Source organism: Aquarana catesbeiana, linkage group LG02, assembly GCF_042186555.1.
Source record: "Aquarana catesbeiana isolate 2022-GZ linkage group LG02, ASM4218655v1, whole genome shotgun sequence".
NCBI lineage: Eukaryota > Metazoa > Chordata > Amphibia > Anura > Ranidae > Aquarana > Aquarana catesbeiana.
In genome coordinates this window covers 295909340-295931996 of record NC_133325.1, presented here as the reverse complement: position 1 = coordinate 295931996, position 22657 = coordinate 295909340, and the positions used below count along the sequence as shown (strand labels likewise).

At 43.5% G+C, this 22657-nt stretch overlaps 1 protein-coding gene across 2 annotated transcripts in view; it reads left to right on the top strand.

Moving 5' to 3' along the window:
• Nucleotides 1–2951: 2951 nt before the first annotated feature.
• GRTP1 (growth hormone regulated TBC protein 1) overlaps nucleotides 2952–22657 on the top strand; it is a 122711-nt gene continuing 103005 nt past the window's right edge. For both annotated transcript variants that reach the window (XM_073614550.1, XM_073614551.1), the window contains exons 1-3: nucleotides 2952–3139; nucleotides 10610–10689; nucleotides 18770–18921. In XM_073614550.1, coding sequence (XP_073470651.1) covers nucleotides 10649–10689; nucleotides 18770–18921 — 193 coding nt within the window. In that variant the 5' untranslated portion in view covers nucleotides 2952–3139; nucleotides 10610–10648. The remainder of the gene's footprint in view (nucleotides 3140–10609; nucleotides 10690–18769; nucleotides 18922–22657) is intronic.

Here is a 22657-nt window from a genome sequence, read left to right as displayed (position 1 = left end):
TGGGGGGGTGTGGGTGACCTGACAGACAGCGTGGGGGGGTGTGGGTGACCCGACAGACAGCGTGGGGGGGTGTGAGTGACCCGACCAACAGCGTGGAGGGGTGTGAGTGACCTGACCAACAGCGTGAGGGGGTGTGGGTGACCTGACAGACAGCGTGGGGGGTGTGAGTGACCTGACCAACAGCGTGGGGGGGTGTGGGTGACCTGACAGCGTGGGGGGGTGTGGGTGACCCGACAGACAGCGTGGGGGGTGCGGGTGACCCTACCGACAGCGTGGGGGGGGGTGTGGGTGACCTGACAGACAGTGTGGGGGGGGGATTGGGTGACCCGACCGACAGCGTGAGGGGGGTGGGTGACCCGACCAACAGCGTGGGGGGTGGGTGGGTGACCTGACAGACAGCGTGGGGGGGGTGTGGGTGACCTGACAGACAGCGTGGGGGTGTGTGGGTGACCCGACAGACAGCGTGGGGGGGTGTGAGTGACCCGACCAACAGCGTGGGGGGGTGTGAGTGACCTGACCAACAGCGTGGGGGGGTGTGGGTGACCTGACAGACAGCGTGGGGGGGTGTGGGTGACCCGACAGACAGCGTGGGGGGTGCGGGTGACCCTACCGACAGCGTGGGGGGGGGGTGTGGGTGACCTGACAGACAGCGTGGGGGGGGTGTGGGTGACCTGACAGACAGCGTGGGGGGGTGTGGGTGACCCGACAGACAGCGTGGGGGGTGCGGGTGACCCTACCGACAGCGTGGGGGGGGTGTGGGTGACCTGACAGACAGTGTGGGGGGGGATTGGGTGACCCGACCGACAGCGTGAGGGGGGTGTGGGTGACCCGACAGACAGCGTGGGGGGGTGTGGGTGACCCGACCAACAGCGTGGGGGGGTGTGGGTGACCTGACAGACAGCGTGGGGGGGTGTGGGTGACCTGACAGACAGCGTGGGGGGGTGTGGGTGACCTGACAGACAGCGTGGGGGGGTGTGGGTGACCCGACAGACAGCGTGGGGGGGTGTGAGTGACCCGACCAACAGCGTGAGGGGGTGTGGGTGACCTGACAGCGTGGGGGGGGGTGTGAGTGACCTGACCAACAGCGTGGGGGGGTGTGGGTGACCCGACAGACAGCGTGGGGGGTGCGGGTGACCCTACCGACAGCGTGGGGGGGGTGTGGGTGACCTGACAGACAGCGTGGGGGGGTGTGGGTGACCTGACAGACAGTGTGGGGGGTGCGGGTGACCCTACCGACAGCGTGGGGGGGGTGTGGGTGACCTGACAGACAGTGTGGGGGGGGATTGGGTGACCCGACCGACAGCGTGAGGGGGGTGTGGGTGACCCGACAGACAGCGTGGGGGTGGGTGGGTGACCCGACAGACAGCGTGGGGGGGTGTGGGTGACCTGACAGACAGCGTGGGGGGGGTGTGGGTGACCTGACAGACAGCGTGGGGGGGTGTAGGTGACCCGACCAACAGCGTGGGGGGGTGTGAGTGACCTGACCAACAGCGTGGGGGGGTGTGGGTGACCTGACAGACAGCGTGGGGGGTGCGGGTGACCTGACAGACAGTGTGGGGGGTGCGGGTGACCCTACCGACAGCGTGGGGGGGGTGTGGGTGACCTGACAGACAGTGTGGGGGGGGATTGGGTGACCCGACCGACAGCGTGAGGGGGGTGTGGGTGACCCGACAGACAGCGTGGGGGTGGGTGGGTGACCCGACAGACAGCGTGGGGGGGTGTGGGTGACCTGACAGACAGCGTGGGGGGGTGTGGGTGACCTGACAGACAGCGTGGGGGGGTGTGGGTGACCTGACAGACAGCGTGGGGGGGTGTGGGTGACCCGACCAACAGCGTGAGGGGGTGTGGGTGACCTGACAGACAGCGTGGGGGGGTGTGGGTGACCCGACAGACAGCGTGGGGGGTGCGGGTGACCCTACCGACAGCGTGGGGGGGGGTGTGGGTGACCTGACAGACAGTGTGGGGGGGGGATTGGGTGACCCGACCGACAGCGTGAGGGTGGGTGGGTGACCCGACAGACAGCGTGGGGGACCGGACAGTGTGGGGGGGTTTGTGTGAGACCCGACCGACAGCATGGGGGGGTGCGGGTGACCTGACCAACAGAGTAGAGAGGGGGTTGTGGGTGACCTGATCGACAGCATGGAGGGGTGTGGGTGACCCGACCGACAGCGTGGGGGGGTTGTGGGTGACCTATCCAACAGCATGGGGGGGGTGTGGGTGACCCGACTGACAGCGTAGGGGAGGGTGTGCCGCTGGCTGACTGGGGGGTGGTTATTTGCAGCCCCCCCAAAAAAAACACCAGCCGCCACTAGTGATCATACACATTTCCCCACTGTATGAGTTGTTGATTATAGATTGATTATTCCTATCAGAAAAGAAATTGATCATTGATCAAAGCGTACCATAAAGATGGCTATGTATTGTACAATCTCCTTTAGATATACCAGCATATAATAGACGGACACACCTAAAGAACTTACTCAGTTAGTATGAAAACAGTTAAGCCAATAATACATGTATAGTTTGATGGTAGATCTAAGGATATTGTGTAGAGTAAGGTCAGCATAAAAGGGGAGTTCCTCTGCCTTTGTACAGATACTATGTTACATCTCCAGTACCGGAAGTCAAGAAAAATCTCCTTACCTGGATACAGATTGCAATAAATAAATACAAATAAACAGACATTATTCTATAAAAAAAGGAAGTCTTATCTGCACGTACACTTTACTACCAAAAACATATGACTGCTACATAATGGTGGAAGTGTGGCATATATATGAATGAATGTTAGATAACAGAAGCAGTGTTTGCCCTCCCCCCTGTCCCGCACTGATACCACCCAGAGACCCCCGTGCTACAAATCCCCCTCCCCCTCCCCTACTGACAGCCATCAATCACTCCCGAGCCCCGGCTTAGAATAACTCGTCCCCGCCCACTCAGCACATCCTACACGCCCCTTTTCCATTCCTGGATCCACAAGCAGCTCCGCCCCGAGGCCGGATGATTGACAGCAGGCTGTGTGACGGCGGACTGAGTGTTGTACGGCGGCGGGGGCATAGAGTGGTGTGGAGGTGAAATGGACAGCAAGAGGAAGTTGTGTGTGTATGAGAGCTAAGACAACGTCCGGACACCTCTACAGGTGAGTCTATGGGGTAGAGAAGACGCTGGAAAGTTGTGTGCTGGGGCTGAGGTCATTGTGGGTGGACAGGTGCAGGAGCTGTGTGACTACATGAGGAGCCTGGGAGGGAGAGCTGGGCGTGGGGACACCTATATCTATTGGGTCAATAGATTGGATGGCAGAGCTCCTATTATATCCACTGGATTCCTGTACAATCTCATCTCTACATACACTAGAAGATCTGTGTGTTCCTGTACAATCTCATCTCTACATACAGTAGAAGATCTGTGTGTTCCTGTACAATCTCATCTCTACATACACTAGAAGATCTGTGTGTTCCTGTACAATCTAATCTCTACATACACTAGAAGATCTGTGTGTTCCTGTACAATCTCATCTCTACATACAGTAGAAGATCTGTGTGTTCCTGTACAATCTCATCTCTACATACACTAGAAGATCTGTGTGTTCCTGTACAATCTAATCTCTACATACACTAGAAGATCTGTGTGTTCCTGTACAATCTCATCTCTACATACACTAGAAGATCTGTGTGTTCCTGTACAATCTCATCTCTACATACACTAGAAGATCTGTGTGTTCCTGTACAATCTAATCTGAGATTCTACATGTCTGTACATAGACACCAATCAGTCATAACATTATGACAAACAAAGTAAATAATTCCATTAATGTCAGAAAGCGGGTGGGATATATTGGGCAGAAAGTCAACATGTTGTCTCTGAAGTTGATGTCTTGAAACCATAAAAAAATGCCCAGGCGTAAGGATAAATTGTAATAGCTAGACCAGCCTTTTACAACCAGGGTGGCTTCTGGGCTCCTCAGGGGTGCCTTGGCGAAATGCCAAAAAATTGCCCACAAATTGGCAACAAACCAGCGATTGGATGAAGCCTGCCTTTTTGTTACAACCACAGGATTTTATTTTACAGCATTAAAACCTTGGGCACCATGCGGGCCTGCTACTGGCATCTTGACAACCAATGACGTCTTGTTGCTGTTTGCCCCTCTCTGTCAGCACTGGGGTAATTTTAGCAGAGAGGAAGAGAAACTGAGGGAGTGTGCAAAGGTGGAGGAAATAAATCGCCTCTAATGTTGGGTAGCCTACGTGCTATGTGTGGATGCTGCTGCAATATGTAAAAATATTTGTTTAAATGTTTACATTTTAGAATGGGGTGCATAATTTAAAGGGTGCCTTGGCTGGAAAAAGGTTGAGAAACACTGAGCTAGACGACTAGGTCAAAAAAGCATCTTCCAAACTGAAGATCTTGAGGGATGTTCCTGATCCGCAGTAGTCGAGATCTACCAAAAGTGGTCCAAGGAAGGAACACCATCCAACCGGAGACAGTATCATGGACGGCCAAGACTCATTGATGCACTTGAGGAGTGAAGGCTGGCCTATGTAGTCCGATCCAATAGAAGAGCTACTGTAGCTCTGATTGCTGAAAAAGGTAATGCTGGTTCTGATAGGTTCCAGAACACGCAGTGCATCACAGTTTGTTGTGTTATCGGGCTGTGTAGCCACCGACTGGTCAGGGTGCCCATGCTGACTCATGTCCACAGCCAAAAGCACCTATAATTACCACTTGAGCATCAGAACTGGAGCAATGAAAGACGGCGGCTTGGTTTGATGAATTCAATAATGGTTTGAGGAACACAACAAGTTGAGGTGTTGACTTCCAAAGTCCTCCAAATTCTCCAGATCTCAATCCAATTGAACATTTGTGGGATGTGCAGGAAAAACAAGTGCAACCCATGGAGGCCCACCTCACAACTTACAAGAATTGAAGGATCTGCTACTCGTGGCTTGGTGACAGATACCACAGCACACAGCAAAGGTCCATGCCTCAACTGGTTATGGTGGGTGCTCATAACGTTATGGCTGATTGGTGTACTATCCACGTGTTTAATCTAAAGCTCACCATGCAGTCTAATGGTACAATCTCCTTTAGCTCTACCAATACCTATGTAGTGCAAGAATTTGTTTGGGTAGATTAGGCAGGTTCTCATTAGGGATGACGTTGGGCATGTTCAAATCCTAGTCCAAACCCATGTGCACAAGCCTGCCTAGATGCTGTCATGGGCCAATCATCTGTGGCCAGGTCATTCCCCACAGCTATACACATCCCTTGTATACATGCAGCTGCAGGGAGTGGAATTCCCTGGTTGCAGATGATTGGCCTGTACAGCTGACAGCGTCCCGGTAGGCTCGCGTACATGGGTTCAGATTCTAGTCCGGACACGCCCAAGCTCATCACTATTCATTCAGGAAGTGTTGCAGAATGTTTGGATCCTAGTCTGAACCCATGTGAGCTAATCCACCAGCCACATGTACACTAAACAATGGGCGTGTATATGTGCACAGAATGCCCCAGCCACAGATGGTTGGCCAAATACAGGAGAGAACTCCCTAGCTCACTCTCATGGGATAAGCCTAGGATCCGAACATGCCCAATCTCATTCCTAGTCCTCTATTAACACAGTTTGGTAAATTTCTAAAGTTGATTCAAAGATTGTATGGTCAGATTTTAACGCATATGGCGACCTTAACCACCTCAGTACAGCGCCACAGCCAAAAGACCGCTAGAGCATGGCTCTCTTGTTCTGGGAGGGCATCCATGGACATCCTCCCAGAACATGTCACCTGCGTGCCCCCTGGGGCGTGCATTGGGTACACTCTGTGACCTATTGGATACAGCTGTTCACAGATTGAGGTAGAGGGCCAATCACAGCAGCCCTTTACCATGTGATCAGCTGTGTCTAATCACAACTGATCACATCTAAACAAACTTGCCAGTTATCGTCATTCCTTTCCTCACTCGCTGTCACACGTGTGAGTTGTGGAGAGCCGATAACCAGCAAGGCTGACAGGACACTTTCACACTGATAATCAGGTCACTGATCATCAGTGTGGCTTATTAGTGCCCTGATTATCAATTCAGCCTCATCAGTGAAAAAGAACAATGAGAACCGGTTCACACGGGGGCGACTTGTCAGGCGACCTAGCCGCCTGACAAGTCGCCTCCCGTTCTGTACAATGGAACCGTTCTAATCGGAGCGACGCAAGTCGCTCCGACTTAGAAGAAAGGTTCCTGTACTACTTTGGGGGCGACTTGCATAGACTTCTATACAGAAGTCGTCTTGCAAGTCGCCGCGGCAGTCGTGTGCAGGTCGCCTCGGTGAGGCGACCTGCAAGTCGTGCCGCTTCTAATGTGAACCGGCGCTTACTTATTTGCTAAATTTTATAACCGAAATTAAAAAAAGCAAACAATAAAAAAACCCAGTGGTGATTAAATAGCACCAAAATAAAGATCTATATGTCTCCAAAAAAGAAAAAAAAGTAATTTGGGTACAGTGTTGTATGATTGCGCAATTGTCATTCAAAGTGCAACAGCACTGAAAGGTGAAAATTTGTCTAGGGGCAGGAAGGGGGTGAAAGTGCTCATTATTGAAGTGGATAAGTATGACTGTAATGCCCCGTACACACGATCGGATTTTCCGACAACAAATGTTGGATGTGAGCTTGTTGGCGGAAAGTCCGACCATGTGTATGCTCCATCGGACATTTGTTGTTGAACTTTCCGCCAACAAATGTTGGCTAGCAGGTTCTTAAATTTTCCGCCAACAAATGTTTGCTGTAGGACGCACAAAAGCCCACACATGCTCGGAATCAAGTGCACTCGGTCTTGTAAAACTAGCGTTCGTAATGGAGATATCACGTACGTCTTGTACATCACTATGTTCCAATCTTAATTGTTGGCCAACATTTGTGTGACTGTGTGTATGCAAGACAAGTTGGAGACAACACCCTTCAAACAAAAATCCATGGTTTTGTTGTCGGGTAGTCCGATCGTGTGTACGGGGCATAAGAAAGCAGTGAACTCTTCTGTGGTTAAATAGGGACCTTTTAGGGAAAGGTACTATTATAATTCATGCCTACAGACATCGAATCAGAAGCATTATAGTCTCATGTGTATTTATAAATAAGGAAACAATATTGTTACTTTGTAACATGCCATTTTGTAGCAGAGGTTAATCCTGGCAACAAATCCCTAATACCAGCAATTGTGTAACTAGCTATTTAATCCCTATAGTCACTGGTGATTTGCTGCTGCTGCAGGTTAAACCAGTGCTGCATCATTAGGCTGATGACACAGAAGCGATTGTGCCACTAGAGACAAATCACCGATCGCAGGATCAGTAAAAAGGCTGCTTGTGTGTTCTTATGGAATCGTTCCCTCCGTAGCCAGATGAAGTGAGATGTCGCTCTGTCCCTGGTCCAAACGCTGCTGAATCTTATTGTTAGTGATGGGAATGACATCTCGCTGCCTTGGCTACAGAGGGATTGATTCCACAGAGACATACAGCCTCTTGGCGATCCTGCATCTGGTGATTTCAACAAAGCTGCAGGAACGCTTTCAGCAGAGTTGCCCATCTGACATAAGCCTCACGCCTAGTACACACAATGAAAAAAAACAAACAACAAATACTGCTTTCAAAGCTATTGTACGATAATCTGATCGTTGGTACACAGCAGAGCCGATCAGATAATTTTGCATAAACTGTCGTGAAGGGACAAAAACTACAATTTTTCTTGTGCGATAGCAGAACTAACATTTTTCGTTTTAATCAGTACAGTATTCTCCATTTTAAAAAAATTGCGTGATCAGGACCTGTGCATACTCAGAAACGAAGAATACATTACAGTACATCACTTCAGAACTTTTATTTTGTCCTACGAGAATTTTTGTAACTTTAGTAACCTATTGGTTTTCGATATAAGACTAGCATACAAAAAAAACCCCAGAAAAACAGACGATCATTTATCTGATGTTCTCGTCGTGTGTACGAGGCTATAGGTTGGCCATAGAGGTAAACGCAGAGCGTTTGTCGCTGGTGACCTTGTTGGCAACATAAAACACGACACGCATTCAGTCACTGAGCAACTGAGCTATAAATCGCTGTAAAATTAGTGAGTTAACTCTTCAATAGAAAATTGCTCTGGTTTCCTCAGCAAGCAATTGCATATATTCAAGTGATTGTAAAGTCCTGTGTGTGTGTGTGTGTGTGTGTGTGTGTGTGTGTGTGTGTGTGTTTTTTAAATGACAAACATTTTATACTTGCCTGCCCTGTTGCAGTGGTTTTGCACAGAGTAGCCTGGATCCTTTTCTCGGGTCCCTCCTTTGCTGCTCTTGGACCCTCCCTCCTGTTAAGTGCCCCCACAGCAAGCAGCTTGCTAAGGGGGCACCCAAGCTGCAGCTCCGTGTGTCCATTCAGACAGCTGCCATTCGGCCTCGCCCCCCCTCTCTCTCCTGTTTAGCTAACTGACTTAGATTGACAGCCGTGGGAGCCAATGGCGCAGCTGCTGTATCTCAGCCAATCGGGAGGAGAGTCCAGGATGGCTGAGGGACTTGTGGACATCGCTGGATAGAGAGGGGGCTTCAGTAAGTATTAGTCCTCATGCACACGGACGTTTTTACAGCTGCTTTTTTGAGCTTTTTTTGCAGCTTAAAAAGGCCTGTCTATGTTAGTCTATGGCTTCATGCCCACCTAGGCGTTTTTGAGCTGCAAGTGGCATAGGCGTTTTTAAGCTGTAAAAAAAACCCAGGACCAGTGGGTTCTGAAAGACGTTTTTCAGCTGTAAAAACGCTCAAAAACGTCATTCACCAACGTTTTTTAGCGTTTTTGATCCATTGAAAAAAAAAAAAAAAATTTGAAAAAAAAAAAAACGCGGAAAAACGCTAACGCGGAAAAACGCTCAAAAACGCTATTGCAAAAACGCTGAAAAAAGCTGAAAAAAGTTTAAAAAAATCACTGCAAAGATACTGGCGTTTTCATAACGTTTTTTTAACAGCCTGTGTGCATGAAGGCTTAGGAGGTACTGGGGAGGCTGCTACACACAGAAGGCTTTTTATCTTAATGCATAGAACATATTAAGATGAAAAACATTCTGCCTTTTAAAGTAGACTTTCCATCCTCCCCTATTCTACTCCTCTCCCCTCCTTTTCTCAAAATGAAAGTTCTTTTCGTTTTTTTTCCCATACCTTTCTTGGGGAACTCAACCCCACCCTTCTGGGTTCTTTCCTAGGTAGGAAAAATATACTCCATTGTACGCGGCCTCCTGGAACACTCATATCACACATCCCAGGGGGACTTTGGGTGCAGTACAATGCATGATGTACATAGCACATCACTGGGGGGGGTTGGGGGGGGCCAGCTCTCTCTTGCTGGTCCTTGTGGCTGGCCCCCTGGATGCTGGATTCACTGGGTGGATGATGTTTTTTGTAGATATCCAATAGGAAAGGTAAGAGAGGATATTAAAAAAAATGTGTATTGCTGCAGATAAATCACCCATGAGCTTAAAGGGGTTGTAAAGGCAAAAGGTTTTTTTATATTAATGCATTATATGCATTAAGGTAAAAAACATTGTGTGTGTAGCAGCCCCCCAGCACCCCCCAACACTTACCCTGAGCCCATTCTCTATCCAGCAATGTCTACGTTTCCCTTGGCTGTCCGGGACTCTCCTCCCGATTGGCTGGGTTTTCAATCAAAGTCAGCTAGCCGATCAGGGGAGAGAGGGGGCGGCGCTGACCGGCAACTGCGTGTCTGAATGGAGGGAGGGGCCAGGAGCAGCAAAGAGAGACCCAAGAAGAGGAAGATCTGGGCTGCTCTGTGCAAAACCAACTGCACAGAGGAGGTAAGTATAACATGTTTTGTCAATGGCCGTCACAGGCAATGAGGAGGGGAGTCCCGGATGGCTGAGACATTTATACAACATCACTGTAACTAGAAAGACCTCAGGTAAGTATTAGAGGGGGCTGCTGCACACAGAAGGCTTTTTATCTTAATGCATAGAATGCATTAAGATAAAAAATCTTCTGCCTTTACAACCACTTTAAGACATAAAAGAAAATCAGCTTCCTCAGTGGGGGACACTGCACGAATTCTGTGCCACTTCCAGTGGCATGACTACTGCATAGAGACAAAGGCAACACTAGCGCATTGTGCATAGAGACTAGGTGGGAATTTATCAGAACTGGAGCAGACAGAATCTACAGCAGTTGTGCATGGCAACCAATCAGCTTCAATCTTCAGCTTGTTCAGTGACGCTTTGAAAATGCAAGCTAGAAGCTGATTGGATGCCATACATGGTTGCCCTGATTTTGCTAAATTCCCCTCTAGGACAGTTGATGATAAAGATCCCAAGGGGTACCCGGGAGGTGCTTGCCATCCCTGGAGATTTATCTAGCCTCCGAAGAGATTCGAAGCTGGAGGCGAAAAAGTAGGCGATGTCCCAGAACTTGGCTGACTTGCTATAATAGCTAGGGAAATAGGTAACTATATTATAAATCTGCTGAATAAGAAAAAAAAAAGAAAAAACTGTTCCATTTAAAATCAAAGCCTACCCTGTCATTAAAACACACCTATTTTGCTGTTCTAATTAAAATACAAAGGCGTTCTTGTGTTTTGTAGGTATCTGCTGTATGCCTTTCCAAAATAAATCGGGCACCAATGGAAACCGATAATGAGACTGCTAAGGACAGAATACCCAGGTAATAACATGACTTTCCTGGCAGATGAATCTCTTTCGAGATGCCAGTGTGCATTTGCATCTTTTGTACTCAAGCTTCTCTATTTGTCTGTAAAAAGCCTGAAAAGCCTCTTTGTTCACTCTCTCTGCATGAGCCTTCTGTGTTGATTTTTATATTTTTTTCTCTTTTATGTTTATTTTTATGGATGTATTGAAGAATTTGTAGGACCTGAAGACAGTAGCTAAACAAAGCTTGTTTTAGGAAAGTAGTCTGGCCACATTGCACACGGATGAATTATAAATAAAGAGATTAATTATTTCCTGGTTTGCCCTTGAAGTCTTACCACACCCCATTATGACTGTCACTGCATAATGTGACACGTACCTGTCAGAATGCAGACTCTGCTCTACACACCTCTCATACACACAGAGCAAAGTATACAAGTGTGGCTGCTTTATTCCACAGACTTGTGGCAGCTGACCGGCACTTCCTATAGACAGGGCTTTTTGTATGTAATGGCAGGGGGTGCTGGGATATGCTGGAGGCTCTGTTGATGCTAGCTGCTGGGGGTTATATTGTGGAAGGGGTCTATAGTTGGGAGGGTCTGTTGTTACTGGCGGGGATCTTTTTTTTCTGGGGGGGGGGATCTTATGTTGCTGGGGGATCTACTGTTGAGGGAAGGTCTTTTGTTTCTGGAGGATCGACTGTTGAGTGAGGGGTCTATTGATGTTGGCTGCTAGGAGATATATTTTTTCCTGGGGGAAGTGTTGTTTTGGTGGGGGCATCTAATGCCTCTAGGGGATACATTGTTGGTGGTGAGGTCTGTAATTGCTGGAGGTGTCTGTTACTGATTTTCTTGTTATAATTACTAAATTCCATACAAACTACTTATCACCAAAAATATTATACTTGGTTCTGTATTCTCTAAAAGGGCTGGTACTGGGAGGTAGCTAGGGGGTGGTATCAAGGGATGTGCTCAAAGATGGGTAGGGGTGGAGACAAGGGGTGACTTGGAAAGGGGGTAGTAACTGCACCTATTCTCTGAGAAAAAAGGTCCTGCCTATAGGAGTTAACGTATATGGAAACCCAGATGATGACATTTTCTGATTTTGCTTCCTTTTTGTCTGTTTAAAGCTATGGGGGTTAACAGAACTGAGGGAGAGGTGACAGGCTCTCCTCAAGAGTGCCCAACTGTACCCACCCATCCTGCCCAGCACCTTCATGCATAGAAGTCGATAATATACAAAAGTACTGCGCATATGCAATATAGTGCAAATTATAAATAACATAGTGAATTCAATTTATATCAATAAAGTCCAGTGAAAGTGAAAAAAGTCCAATAACGTGCCAAATGTGAACAGTGTGAAATCTTCAGCAAGTGCCCATATATTCATACACTAATTTGTACCTCCACCAAATACTAAATGGCTCCTGCTTACCACAACACTTTGACCCCCTATTACCGAGCAGTCAAAACAAGCTTGTTATATGGCCAGGCTTCCATTAGAGCCGCCCACAATCTCCACTTCAGGCCAGGACTCGTGGATCACCTTCCAGTATATCATAATTAAAAGAAAAACCAGGGGAACTGCATAGTGTAAAACTGATCAAAAAGCGCATCCCATTTATTTAAACCAAGTAACATGAAATACTGTGCTAAAGAAATGAGAGTAATAAATGACACCTACATCCTTAAATTACTGTATATTAGAAAAAAAAATTTGAGGCAAAAATGGCAGCTGTGGGAACGGCATACAAAAGTATGCCCCCTGCAGGGGGATCGAACTGTTGGCGCTCTTTTGTGCACCGGTCCGATCAAATTCATCTGGTAAGCCGCTTTGTCCTATTGACTCTGTTTCTCCATAACATTATATTATTATTTTTGTTTATTTTAGTTTTGTACTACATTATATTTACTATTACTACAAATTACTACTCTCTAAAATACTCCTGAAAAAGCGGTTCAACCATTAAAACATGTTGAGAAGAACTTGATGTATATGTTCAAGATTGCACCATTTGTGTTGTAGTGTTTGACAGTATTGTTTTATGGATAATACTAGTCCAGTTTTTTAAGAGGGCTATCGGGATGTTTTTTTTCTGAGATATGACAATTTTGTATTTTTTTATATACTTTTGTGGTTAAAATATTGTTTTTTAAAATATATTTTAATGCTTATGGTGATACCATAAAAGTAAATTTTTGCCTCCCAAAATATATTTTTTCTAATATAAAGTAAACCAAGCAACATAGTTAAAAAGCCATAAAACAGCACATACGTGAATCGTGGCGGGCCCCAATAAAGAGGCAGGCCAAGCTTCACAGAGCATGATGACATTACGAACGTAGACTCCGCCCTAAGCCTTTCACTACAAACAGCATCTTCCGGGGCATAGAGAACATGTGCTTGCTATATTCTTATGTTTTCGCTTTTAGCGCAGTTGCAAAAGTTTTCTCTATTCATAGAAGCAGATACTATACAAGGTGTTACAATTTAACTCCTGGTATGGACTGTAAAAAAATAACAAAAAAAAACTGTTTGTGCAGGAGCAGTGTCATGGTCCATTAGTCAGGCCAGAGTTCCAGTCTTTTCTTCTAAACAGATTCCCATAACCTATTCAGAATTTCCAAGTAACAATGTTGGTTGACCATCGTACTATGTTCTATGAACTCATAGCGAACTATCCCCTTGTGATCAAAAAAACACAGCAGCATGCCCATATGAGGGTTCACACTTTGTCCACATTTACTCTGTCCTGGTCTTTTTTTTCCTACTGTGTAAATTGGTTACTATGGGCTGATTTACTAAAACTTGAGAGTGCTAAATCTGAAGTAGCTGTGCATGGTAGCCAATCAGCCTGTTCGGTTAAGCTTTGATAATAAAACCTGGCAGGGCTGTGCCAGATTTTGCGCACTCCAGTTTTTTCATAAATCAACCCCTATGTGTTACTGATTACAACTCTTCATTGAGTAAAGGCAGTTATACAATACAAGTTTGAAGCACTACCTTTCACTTGTTTGCATAACAAAGCCCTATTGATATAAGAGGAAATGGAGACAAATTAGTTGGGCAAATATCATGCTATATGTTTCCTTGTCACACATTTTGTTTGTCATTCATGTAGAAGTCCATAGTGTACTGACTGTTGGGCTGATTTAAATGTGATCTCATGTTTTCCTAGCTCTCAGATCACCTTCTCTAGACTTTGACCCTACTGTGTACGTTGCATTTTATTTAGACCTTCAGATGTCTAGGGTTTTGAATGATTAGTCCCAGAGCAGTGAAGTAGACATTAACTGGTTTATATTTTTTTAGCAAGTTGGGCTCTTTTTTATAGATTGAATTTAGGCCACTAAACCCTTTTCCGCATTTTGGTGCATTTAACTACTTGGACATCATCAGCAGTGATGTGAACTATAATAGGAATCATCGGTAATACCTTGATTCTTGCTAAACAACTAATTACTACCTAGGAAATCAAAATGTATCCAAATATGCCAGCAAATTAAATTCCTATTTGTCCCACGAAAACAATGCATGATACAGTGCATCCGGAAAGTATTCGCAGCGCTTCACTTTTTCCACATTTTGTCATGTTACAGCCTTATTCCAAAATGGATTAAATTCATTATTTTCCTCAAAATTCTACAAACAATACCCCATAATGACAACATGAAAGATGTTTGTTTGACATATTTTCAAATTTATATATAAAAAAGAAAAAAATCACATGTACATTAGTATTCACAGCCTTTGCCATGACACTCAAAATTGAACTCAGGTGCATCATGTTTCCACTGATAATCTTTGAGATGTTTCTACAACATGATTGGAGTCCACCTGTGCTAAATTCAGTTGATTGGACTTGATTTGGAAAGGCACACACCTGTCTGTATAAGGTCCCACAGTTAACAGTGCATGTCAGACCACAAACCAAGAAGCCCAAGGAATTTTCTGTAGATCTCTGATACAGGATTGTATCGAGGCACAGATCTGGGGAAGGGTGCAGAAAAATGTCTGCAGCATTGAAGGTCCCAATGAGCACAATGCCCTCCATCATCCGTAAATGGAAGACGTTTGGAACCACCAGGATTCTTTCTAGAGCAGGCTGCCCAGCCAAACTGAGCGATCGGGGGAGAAGGGCCTTAGGGAGGTGACCAAGAACCTGATGGTCACTCTGACAGAGCTCCAGCTTTTCTCTGTGGAGAGAAGAGAACCTTCCAGAAGAACAACTATCTCTGCAGCACTCAACCAATCAGGTCTGTATGGTAGAGTTGCCAGATGAAAGCCACTCCTCGGTAAAAGGCATATGACAGCCCACTTAGAGTTTGCCAAAAGGCACCTAAAGGACTCTCAGACCACGTGAAACAAAATTCTCTGGTCTGATGCAAGGAGACTAAACTCTTTGGCCTGAATGACAAGCGTCATGTCTGGAGGAAACCAGGCATTGCTCATCACCTGACATATAGCACATCCCTTCAGTGAAGCATGGTGATGACAGCATCATACTGTGGGGATGTTTTCCAGCAGCAGGAACTGAACAGAATTAAGCAATTGCATTCAAACTCATGTTAAATAGGAGTCAGTACACACCTGCCATCATTTTAAAGTGCCTATAATTAACCCCAAATAAAGTTCAGCTGTTCTAGTAGGTCTTTCCTGACATTTTCTTAGTCGCATCCTACAGCAAAAGCCATGGTTCGCAGAGAGCTTCCAAAGCATCGGGGGGATCTCATTGTTAAAAGGTATTGTAATGACTCCGCTTGAGTGCTTTCGTCATATACCACTTCCTCCCAGTCTGAATATAGAGATCAGATATTCCAACCGCTCACAAGCACAAAACAAGATGATACTTGTTTAGTTGCTGACCATAGACTCTTTTTATTAGAACCAAAATACAAGTCTTATATACAGTTAAAGAGGAGGTTCCTACCTCCTGCTCATATTACTCTAACAATAACCTGTAACCAGAAACATAAATTAACATGAGCTAATTAACTAATCCCTTAAAGCAGCCGATGTGAGACTGTGCCCTCCTGGGCATTGTTATGATTAATCAGGATTTCACTACAGGTCAGACTTGTTGTCACTGAGCTTCACACAGTAGATTATACATTATCATAAGTATAAACGCAGGATACAAATTACCAGGAGCTCCAGCAGCAACTAACATGTTGAGTTCAAAATCAAACAAACCAAGAATAGTCTTTATATAGATCCTGGGAGATATTGTGGATAAATATTACTGTCCCATTTTAAGTAATCCAAGATATATTTTCTCAGTCACCCTGTGCCAGGATGGCACAGGGTGACTTAGACATAAGAGGTGCATGGGTTTCCCAACCTTTCCAAGGGATTCTTGGTTCCGCGGGCCCTCCTGTCACAGGTATCAGTCAGGAGAAGGGTAAAGAAGGGTTTCCAAGGCATTAGATATACCATGGAACACAGTGAAGATAGTCGTCATCAAGTTGAGAAAATATGGCACAACAGTGACATTACCAAGATCTGGACTTCCCTCCAAAATTGATGAAAGATGAGAAGAAAACTGGTCAGGGAGGCTGCCAAGAGGCCTACAGCAACATTAAAGGAGCTGCAGGAATATCTGGCAAGTACTGGCTGTGTGGTACATGTGACAACAATCTCCCATATTCTTCATATGTCTGGGCTATGGGGTAGAGTGGCAAGATGGAAGCCTTTTCTTTAGAAGAAAAACATCCAAGCCCGGCTAAATTTTTCAGAAACACATCTGAAGTCTCCCAAAAGCATGCAGGAAAATGTGTTGGGGTCTAAAACCAAGGTGGAACTTTTTGGACATAATTCCAAAAGTTATGTTTGGTGCAAAAACAACATTACACATCACCAAAAGAACATCATACCCCAGGGACGTGCAGTCAGGTGAGGCAGGGCCTCACCAGCCATGAACATTAAAAAAAAAAAACTTTTAAAAAATCGAGGGTCGTAGCTCGGCGACCTGGGATCAGAGACTTTGGGGGGTATGTAGCCCAAGTTCTTCCCCCAACACTGGTAAAAAATTTGGGGCTCCTATGACCTATGGTTCCAGAGATATAGGGCTCCTTGCACAGCCTGTCAAACTAAATACAGAGCGGCCACTTTAAATACAAACTGACAAACTCTGTTTGCAGCAGACTGAGAGGATGAGCTCACAGTGCCTCTCCCTTCTTGTCAGAGGCACTGAGCTCAATAAACAGCTTGGAGTCTTGAACCAATGGTAAAGTACCATTGGTCCCAGCTGTCCAATAAAAATGCAGCCTCTCGCTGCAGTGTCATAGAAGGGGCATGGGTATAAAAAGACACATGCTCCCTTCCAGCCCAGCCTTCTTGACTACAAGGAAATACATGTGTTTATGGGTATAAGATTTACCCACAAGCCCATATTTTTCTCACACAGTTAAGAGAGAGAATAATAATCTGCTGCCTGCTGAAAAGGTACTGTTATATTCAAGCTAAATCATATATTTTATATGCTATATGTTATAACATAATTTATCTATTTACTGTGAAATTACTGGTTGGAAGTTATAACTTCAAACTTCAGCAATTTGTCCGTTAGGCCACCTGCTTGGGTACAGATTTTGAAAATATAGTAAATTACCTTAAAAACAATACATAATAATTATTTGTATATTACTTATGGTAATTAACCCCTTGCCACCTGGGCCAATTCTGACACTTCTCTCCTACATGTAAAAATCATCATTTTTTTTTTTTTTGCTAGAAAATTACTCAGAACCCCCAAATATATATGTTGTTTTAGCAGACACCCTATGGAATGAAATTGTGGTTGTTTCAACTTTTTATGTCACACGGTGTTTGCGCAGCAATTTTTTTAAAAGCTCTTCCCTTTTTTTTTTTTTTTTTTTTGAGAAAAAACTGTTTTATTAACAAAAAAAAAAAAAAACACTAATGTCAGCCCGATTTATTTATTTATTTTTTCCAACACCGCACGTCCCTGCTATACCCACCGTGAAGCATTGTGGTGGCAGCATCATGCTTTGGGGCTGTTTTTCTTCAGCTGGAACAGGGGCCGTAGTCAAGGTAGAGGGAATTATGAACAGTTCCAAATACCAGTCAATATTGGCACAAAACCTTCAGGCTTCTGCTAGAAAGATGAACATGAAGAAGAACTTCATCTTTCAACATGACAATGACCCAAAGCATACATCAAAATCAACAAGAGAATGGCTTCACCAGAAGAAGAATAAAGTTTTGGAATGGCCCATACCTGAAACCCATTGGAAACCTGTGGGGTGAACTAAAGGGGGCTGTGCACAGGAGATACCCTCGCAATCTGACAGATTTGGAGTGTTTTTGCATAGAAGAGGGGGCAAATAATGCCAAGTCAAGATGTGCCATGCTGATGGACTCATCCCCAAAAAGACCGAGTGATGTAATAAAATCAATAGGTGCTTCAACAAAGTATTAGTTTAACTGTGTGCATACTTACACAACCACATTATTTATTTTTTCTTCCCTCCACCTAAAAGATTTCAGTTTGTTCAATTTGTATAGTCTGTAGGTCACATTAAAGGTGGAAAAAGTTCTGAAATGATTTATCTTTGTCCTTCTTTTTTTTTTTTTTTTTTTTTTTTTTTTTTTTTTTTTACATCATAGAAACCTGACATTTTAACAGGGGTGTGTAGACTTTTTATATCCACTGTATGCACATATGAGATTAAATATTTTTAATTTTTTTTTAATCTGCAAAGATTTCAAACCAACTTATTTCACGTCATCATTATGGGGTATTGTTTTGAGAATTTTGAGGAAACTAATGAATTCCATTTTTGAAAAAGGCTGTAACGTAACAAAATATGGAAAAAGTGAAGCGCCATGAAAACTTTTCAACTACACTGAATTTTGGGAAAGACTATAGACACTAAAAGGTATAAGGTGTAATACTGACACATCACTAAAGCAGAATAAAAAATATGGAAATATTTGAACATCTATAGCTTGGCCAAAGGTTAATTTTGAGATTCCAGGACAAAATGAGAGAAACACCAGATTGTCAGGCAGCTAGCATTTTTAGCAGCCGTGTTTTCTACTGAGTCTTATTTTGCTGTCTGTTATGTTCATAGGATCGATACCTATGGATTTCAAAGGCCTGAAGGTTTTGATTATACATTTTATGAAGACTTTCAATCCAGATACTTAGTAGTTCTCACCAGAAGAGCTATAAAATGGTCAAAACTATTGCAAACGTCTACAGCTGTTGAGAAGAGCATGAAAGGTATGTAATATCAATGAACAGGATAACTGGATTGTTTATAAATTGACATCTAACACTGCGCTTAGGCTACCTGAATATTTCTGGGCTAATTCTGTATGGTATTCTCCCTCAGAGTGCTCTGGGAGACCCACCAGCCTTATATATACGTCAAACGATTTTCTAGATCTTCCAGATTAAGAACATTAGTATCTTTTTTTTTTTTTTTTTTTTTTTGGTCATTGCTTCTTTAATATCTTTGCCCAGTGGCTGTGATGAGTCCTTTTAATTCTTTAACACGATTAGGGCTGCAACTAACGATTATTTTCATAATCGATTAGTTGGCCGATTATTGTTTCGATTAATCGATTAATCGGTTGATAAGCTTAAAAAAAAAAAAAAAAAAAAAGTGTGGTGTATAATTTAGTTAATATGTAAAGTTTAAAAAAAAAAGGCAAATTATTCTTAAATATCTCTATGCAGTGGTAAATATAAATAACTATATGGTTAGGGAGCAAAATATCTAATCCACTCTGAGAATAACAGACAGAAGAGATATACTGTATATACTATTAGCGGAGATATACTGTATATACTATTAGAGGAGAGATATACTGTATATTGTATTAGAGGATATATACTATTAAAAGGGTGAATCTGGTAAATATCATCAGACTCAGATAATTTTTTTTTTTTTTTCGTTCATTTTAAAAACACGTTAAAAACAAGTGAAAATTTCAAACATTCACCAAATGTACAAAGATTTTTCGTCTGAATATTCTCTTCTGAAAATTGATCGGTGTGGCCAGCATAAGGCTCGGTACACATCTATGCAGTTTGCTTTTGATATGTTTCTGCAGTGCTTTTTGCTGTGCGTTTTGGCTGCAATTTGCATTTTTGCATTTTTTTGGCCAATTTGTGGTTAGGCAGATTAAAGAACACAAATTGCTGCAAAAACGCATTACATGCTTTTCTGCAGCTTTTCCATTGAAGTATATTGAACCAAAAAAGCACAGTTTTGCGTTAAAAGTCCCTGACCCTTTACAAATATGCAGCAGCTGAAAAAAAGCATAGATGTGAATGTGTCCCATAGGAAACCATGTAAATTAACTGTGGTGCCTTTCTGCAAAAAGCACCAAAAAACAAATAGATGTGAACCAGGTCTAAGACGTTTAGTAACATAATGGAGTTAAAAAAAAAAAAACAAAACAAAACAAAAAAAAAAAACCACTAAAATTAGCCCTTTATAGTACAAAAAAAAAAAAAAAAAAAAAAAGCAGATAATCTCTATTGTAAGGGGTTCATTTTTTTTACTGTAGAACTGTGAAAGTAACATTTACAGTAGCGATTATTTGCTCTTTTTGTACTATAAAAGACTCAATTTAAATTTTTTTAACCCCATTATGTTACTGGCCGATTAATCGATTATGAAAATAGTCATCGATTATTTTCATAATCGATTAGTTGTCGATTAATCGATTAGTTGTTTCAGCCCTAAACACGATCTTCCAAAACAGACGTTCTTTTCTGTACATCCTGGCGCAAAAAAATAAATTCTTTATGTCCCTGCACATGCCAGGTTAAATTACCTATAGAACTCTGGCATTGTTGTACCGCTTTGAACACATCTAGTAGTGTAGGCTCTGATGGTGTTATCTATGTTATTGTTTGCATATCACTTGGCTGTTTGTCAATGTGCAGTTTTACTCTTTTATCCATTTCTTCCACTTCACATATCATTTGGTCTGAGTGTTCATGCAAAGTAACTTTATCGGTGCAAGAAACTTCCAATTCTTCACTAGCGTCATGCTGTGATTTTTTTTTTTTTTTTACCATCTTTTAATATCAATGCAAATTTTACAAGTTTAGCAGCTGCAGCTTTTCTAGCCTTCTCTTTTGTGGATTTACCACTTAGTATTTGGTGAGAAAATCCACCATCACTTTGCATAGGGGCAACAGCATTTAAAGCCCCCTGTCCCTCTTTCCATAATTTATCCGCTTTGTTTCCACCCCTTCGCTTCATTCCTCATATCCTCCTCTCTTCCTGTTTCCCCTTTCTTGATTTATTTATTGCTCAATTTATTTTAACTTATTTTAAATATATTTTGCTGCTTTTTAGCTCTGCTTTTCCCAAATTAGGAGACGATTGGAAAATCTTTTATCTTATCTTTTTATGTCTTTCTCGGTTGAAAGAGCACACCAAGTACCTAGTAGGCCATTACCAGCAGGAGCTCCCCCCGCCCCCCCGCGGCTATTTCTAATTCGATTACTTAACCAATGAGACAGATCATATTCTCAGAAGAGCTAGAGTATTGAAGGAAGTCATGTTTAATGGAACTAAAATTATATTCTTTCTGGATTTTTCTCCTGAAGCTCAAAACCGGCATGCTAAGATGTAAAAAAGAGGCTGCAGACCGTGCAACTGTCCTATTCAATGTTATACCCTGCTTTTTTTTAATTTATTTATTTTTCTGTGGTCGGAGGAGGGAGAGGGAGAGAGAGAGTCCAGTGGTAATCACTGAATGGATTCTCTATACTTTGTTCCTGTGAGAAATGTTTGGCTGCATTTTTTTTATTTTTTTGTATTTATATATATATTTTATAAATAGTTTTCAAGATTTTATTTTAAATAATGTAAAAAAATTATTAGGTGTGCACTGTGATGTTTTTTATATAAAACCCCTATGCGGGGAGGCCATTTAGGGGGGGTGGGCAGCTTCCCAAGGATGTACCGTATATACTCAAGTATAAGCCGAGTTTTTCAGCACATTTTTTTTGTGCTGAAAGTGCCCCCTCGGCTTATACTCGAGTCAAGCACTTTTCTGCAGCAAAGAATGACATTTTCCGAACCAACCTTGGGGCCCCGTACCTCGGGGCCACTTGGTGCTAGGAACCCCAAATTTGGTGTGCAAACCCAGTGGAACTAGCACTACAACATATCCAAGCTGGGGTTCCTAGCACCAAGTGGCCCCGAGATATGGGGCCCCAAAGTCGGTTCGGAAAATGTCATTCTCTGCTGCTTTGGTAGTGCTAGTTCCACTGGGTTTGCACACCAAATTTGGGGTTCCTAGCACCAAGTGGCCCCGAAGTCGGTCAACTGTGTCCATCTGCAGCAATGTCATTTTGGGTCCAGAGACTCCAAATTTTGGCTGCAGCTAGGGGGCATCTAGGAACCCTTAACTACCGAGTTTGAAATTCGGGGACCTATGGCTGCAAATAGGCACAGTGAGGCATGCAAATGGGCACAGTGAGGCTGCAAATGGGCATTGTTGACCCTCTTTTCCACTTACAGTAGCTGCACATTTCTCACCCTAGGCTTATACTCGAGTCAATAAGTTTTCCCAGTTTTTTTGTGGTAACATTAGGTTTATATTAGGCTTATATTCGGGTCGGCTTATACTCGAGTATATACGGTATATGGGATTTTCACAAGTTTGAGGAATTAGTTTTTTTGGGGTTTTTTTTCTTCTTTTTTTATGGATGTTGTTGTTTTGTTTTTATATAGCTGTTTCATATGCGCTCATCAGATAGTTAAAATGAATACAGAAACCATCTCCTCACAAAGAATCTTAAAAGATATTAGTTTGATATTATTAAAAGGGATAATGAATATGACCTTCCTTTTTATTATTAGCAAGAATTTTTTTTACTCCAGGCTTATGACTCAAAAATCCAATATTGTAGTGATATGTCAAGTTTAACGCAAGTATTAGCATCTTGGAATATTAGGGGGATTGGTGACCCAGTAAAGAGACAAGCT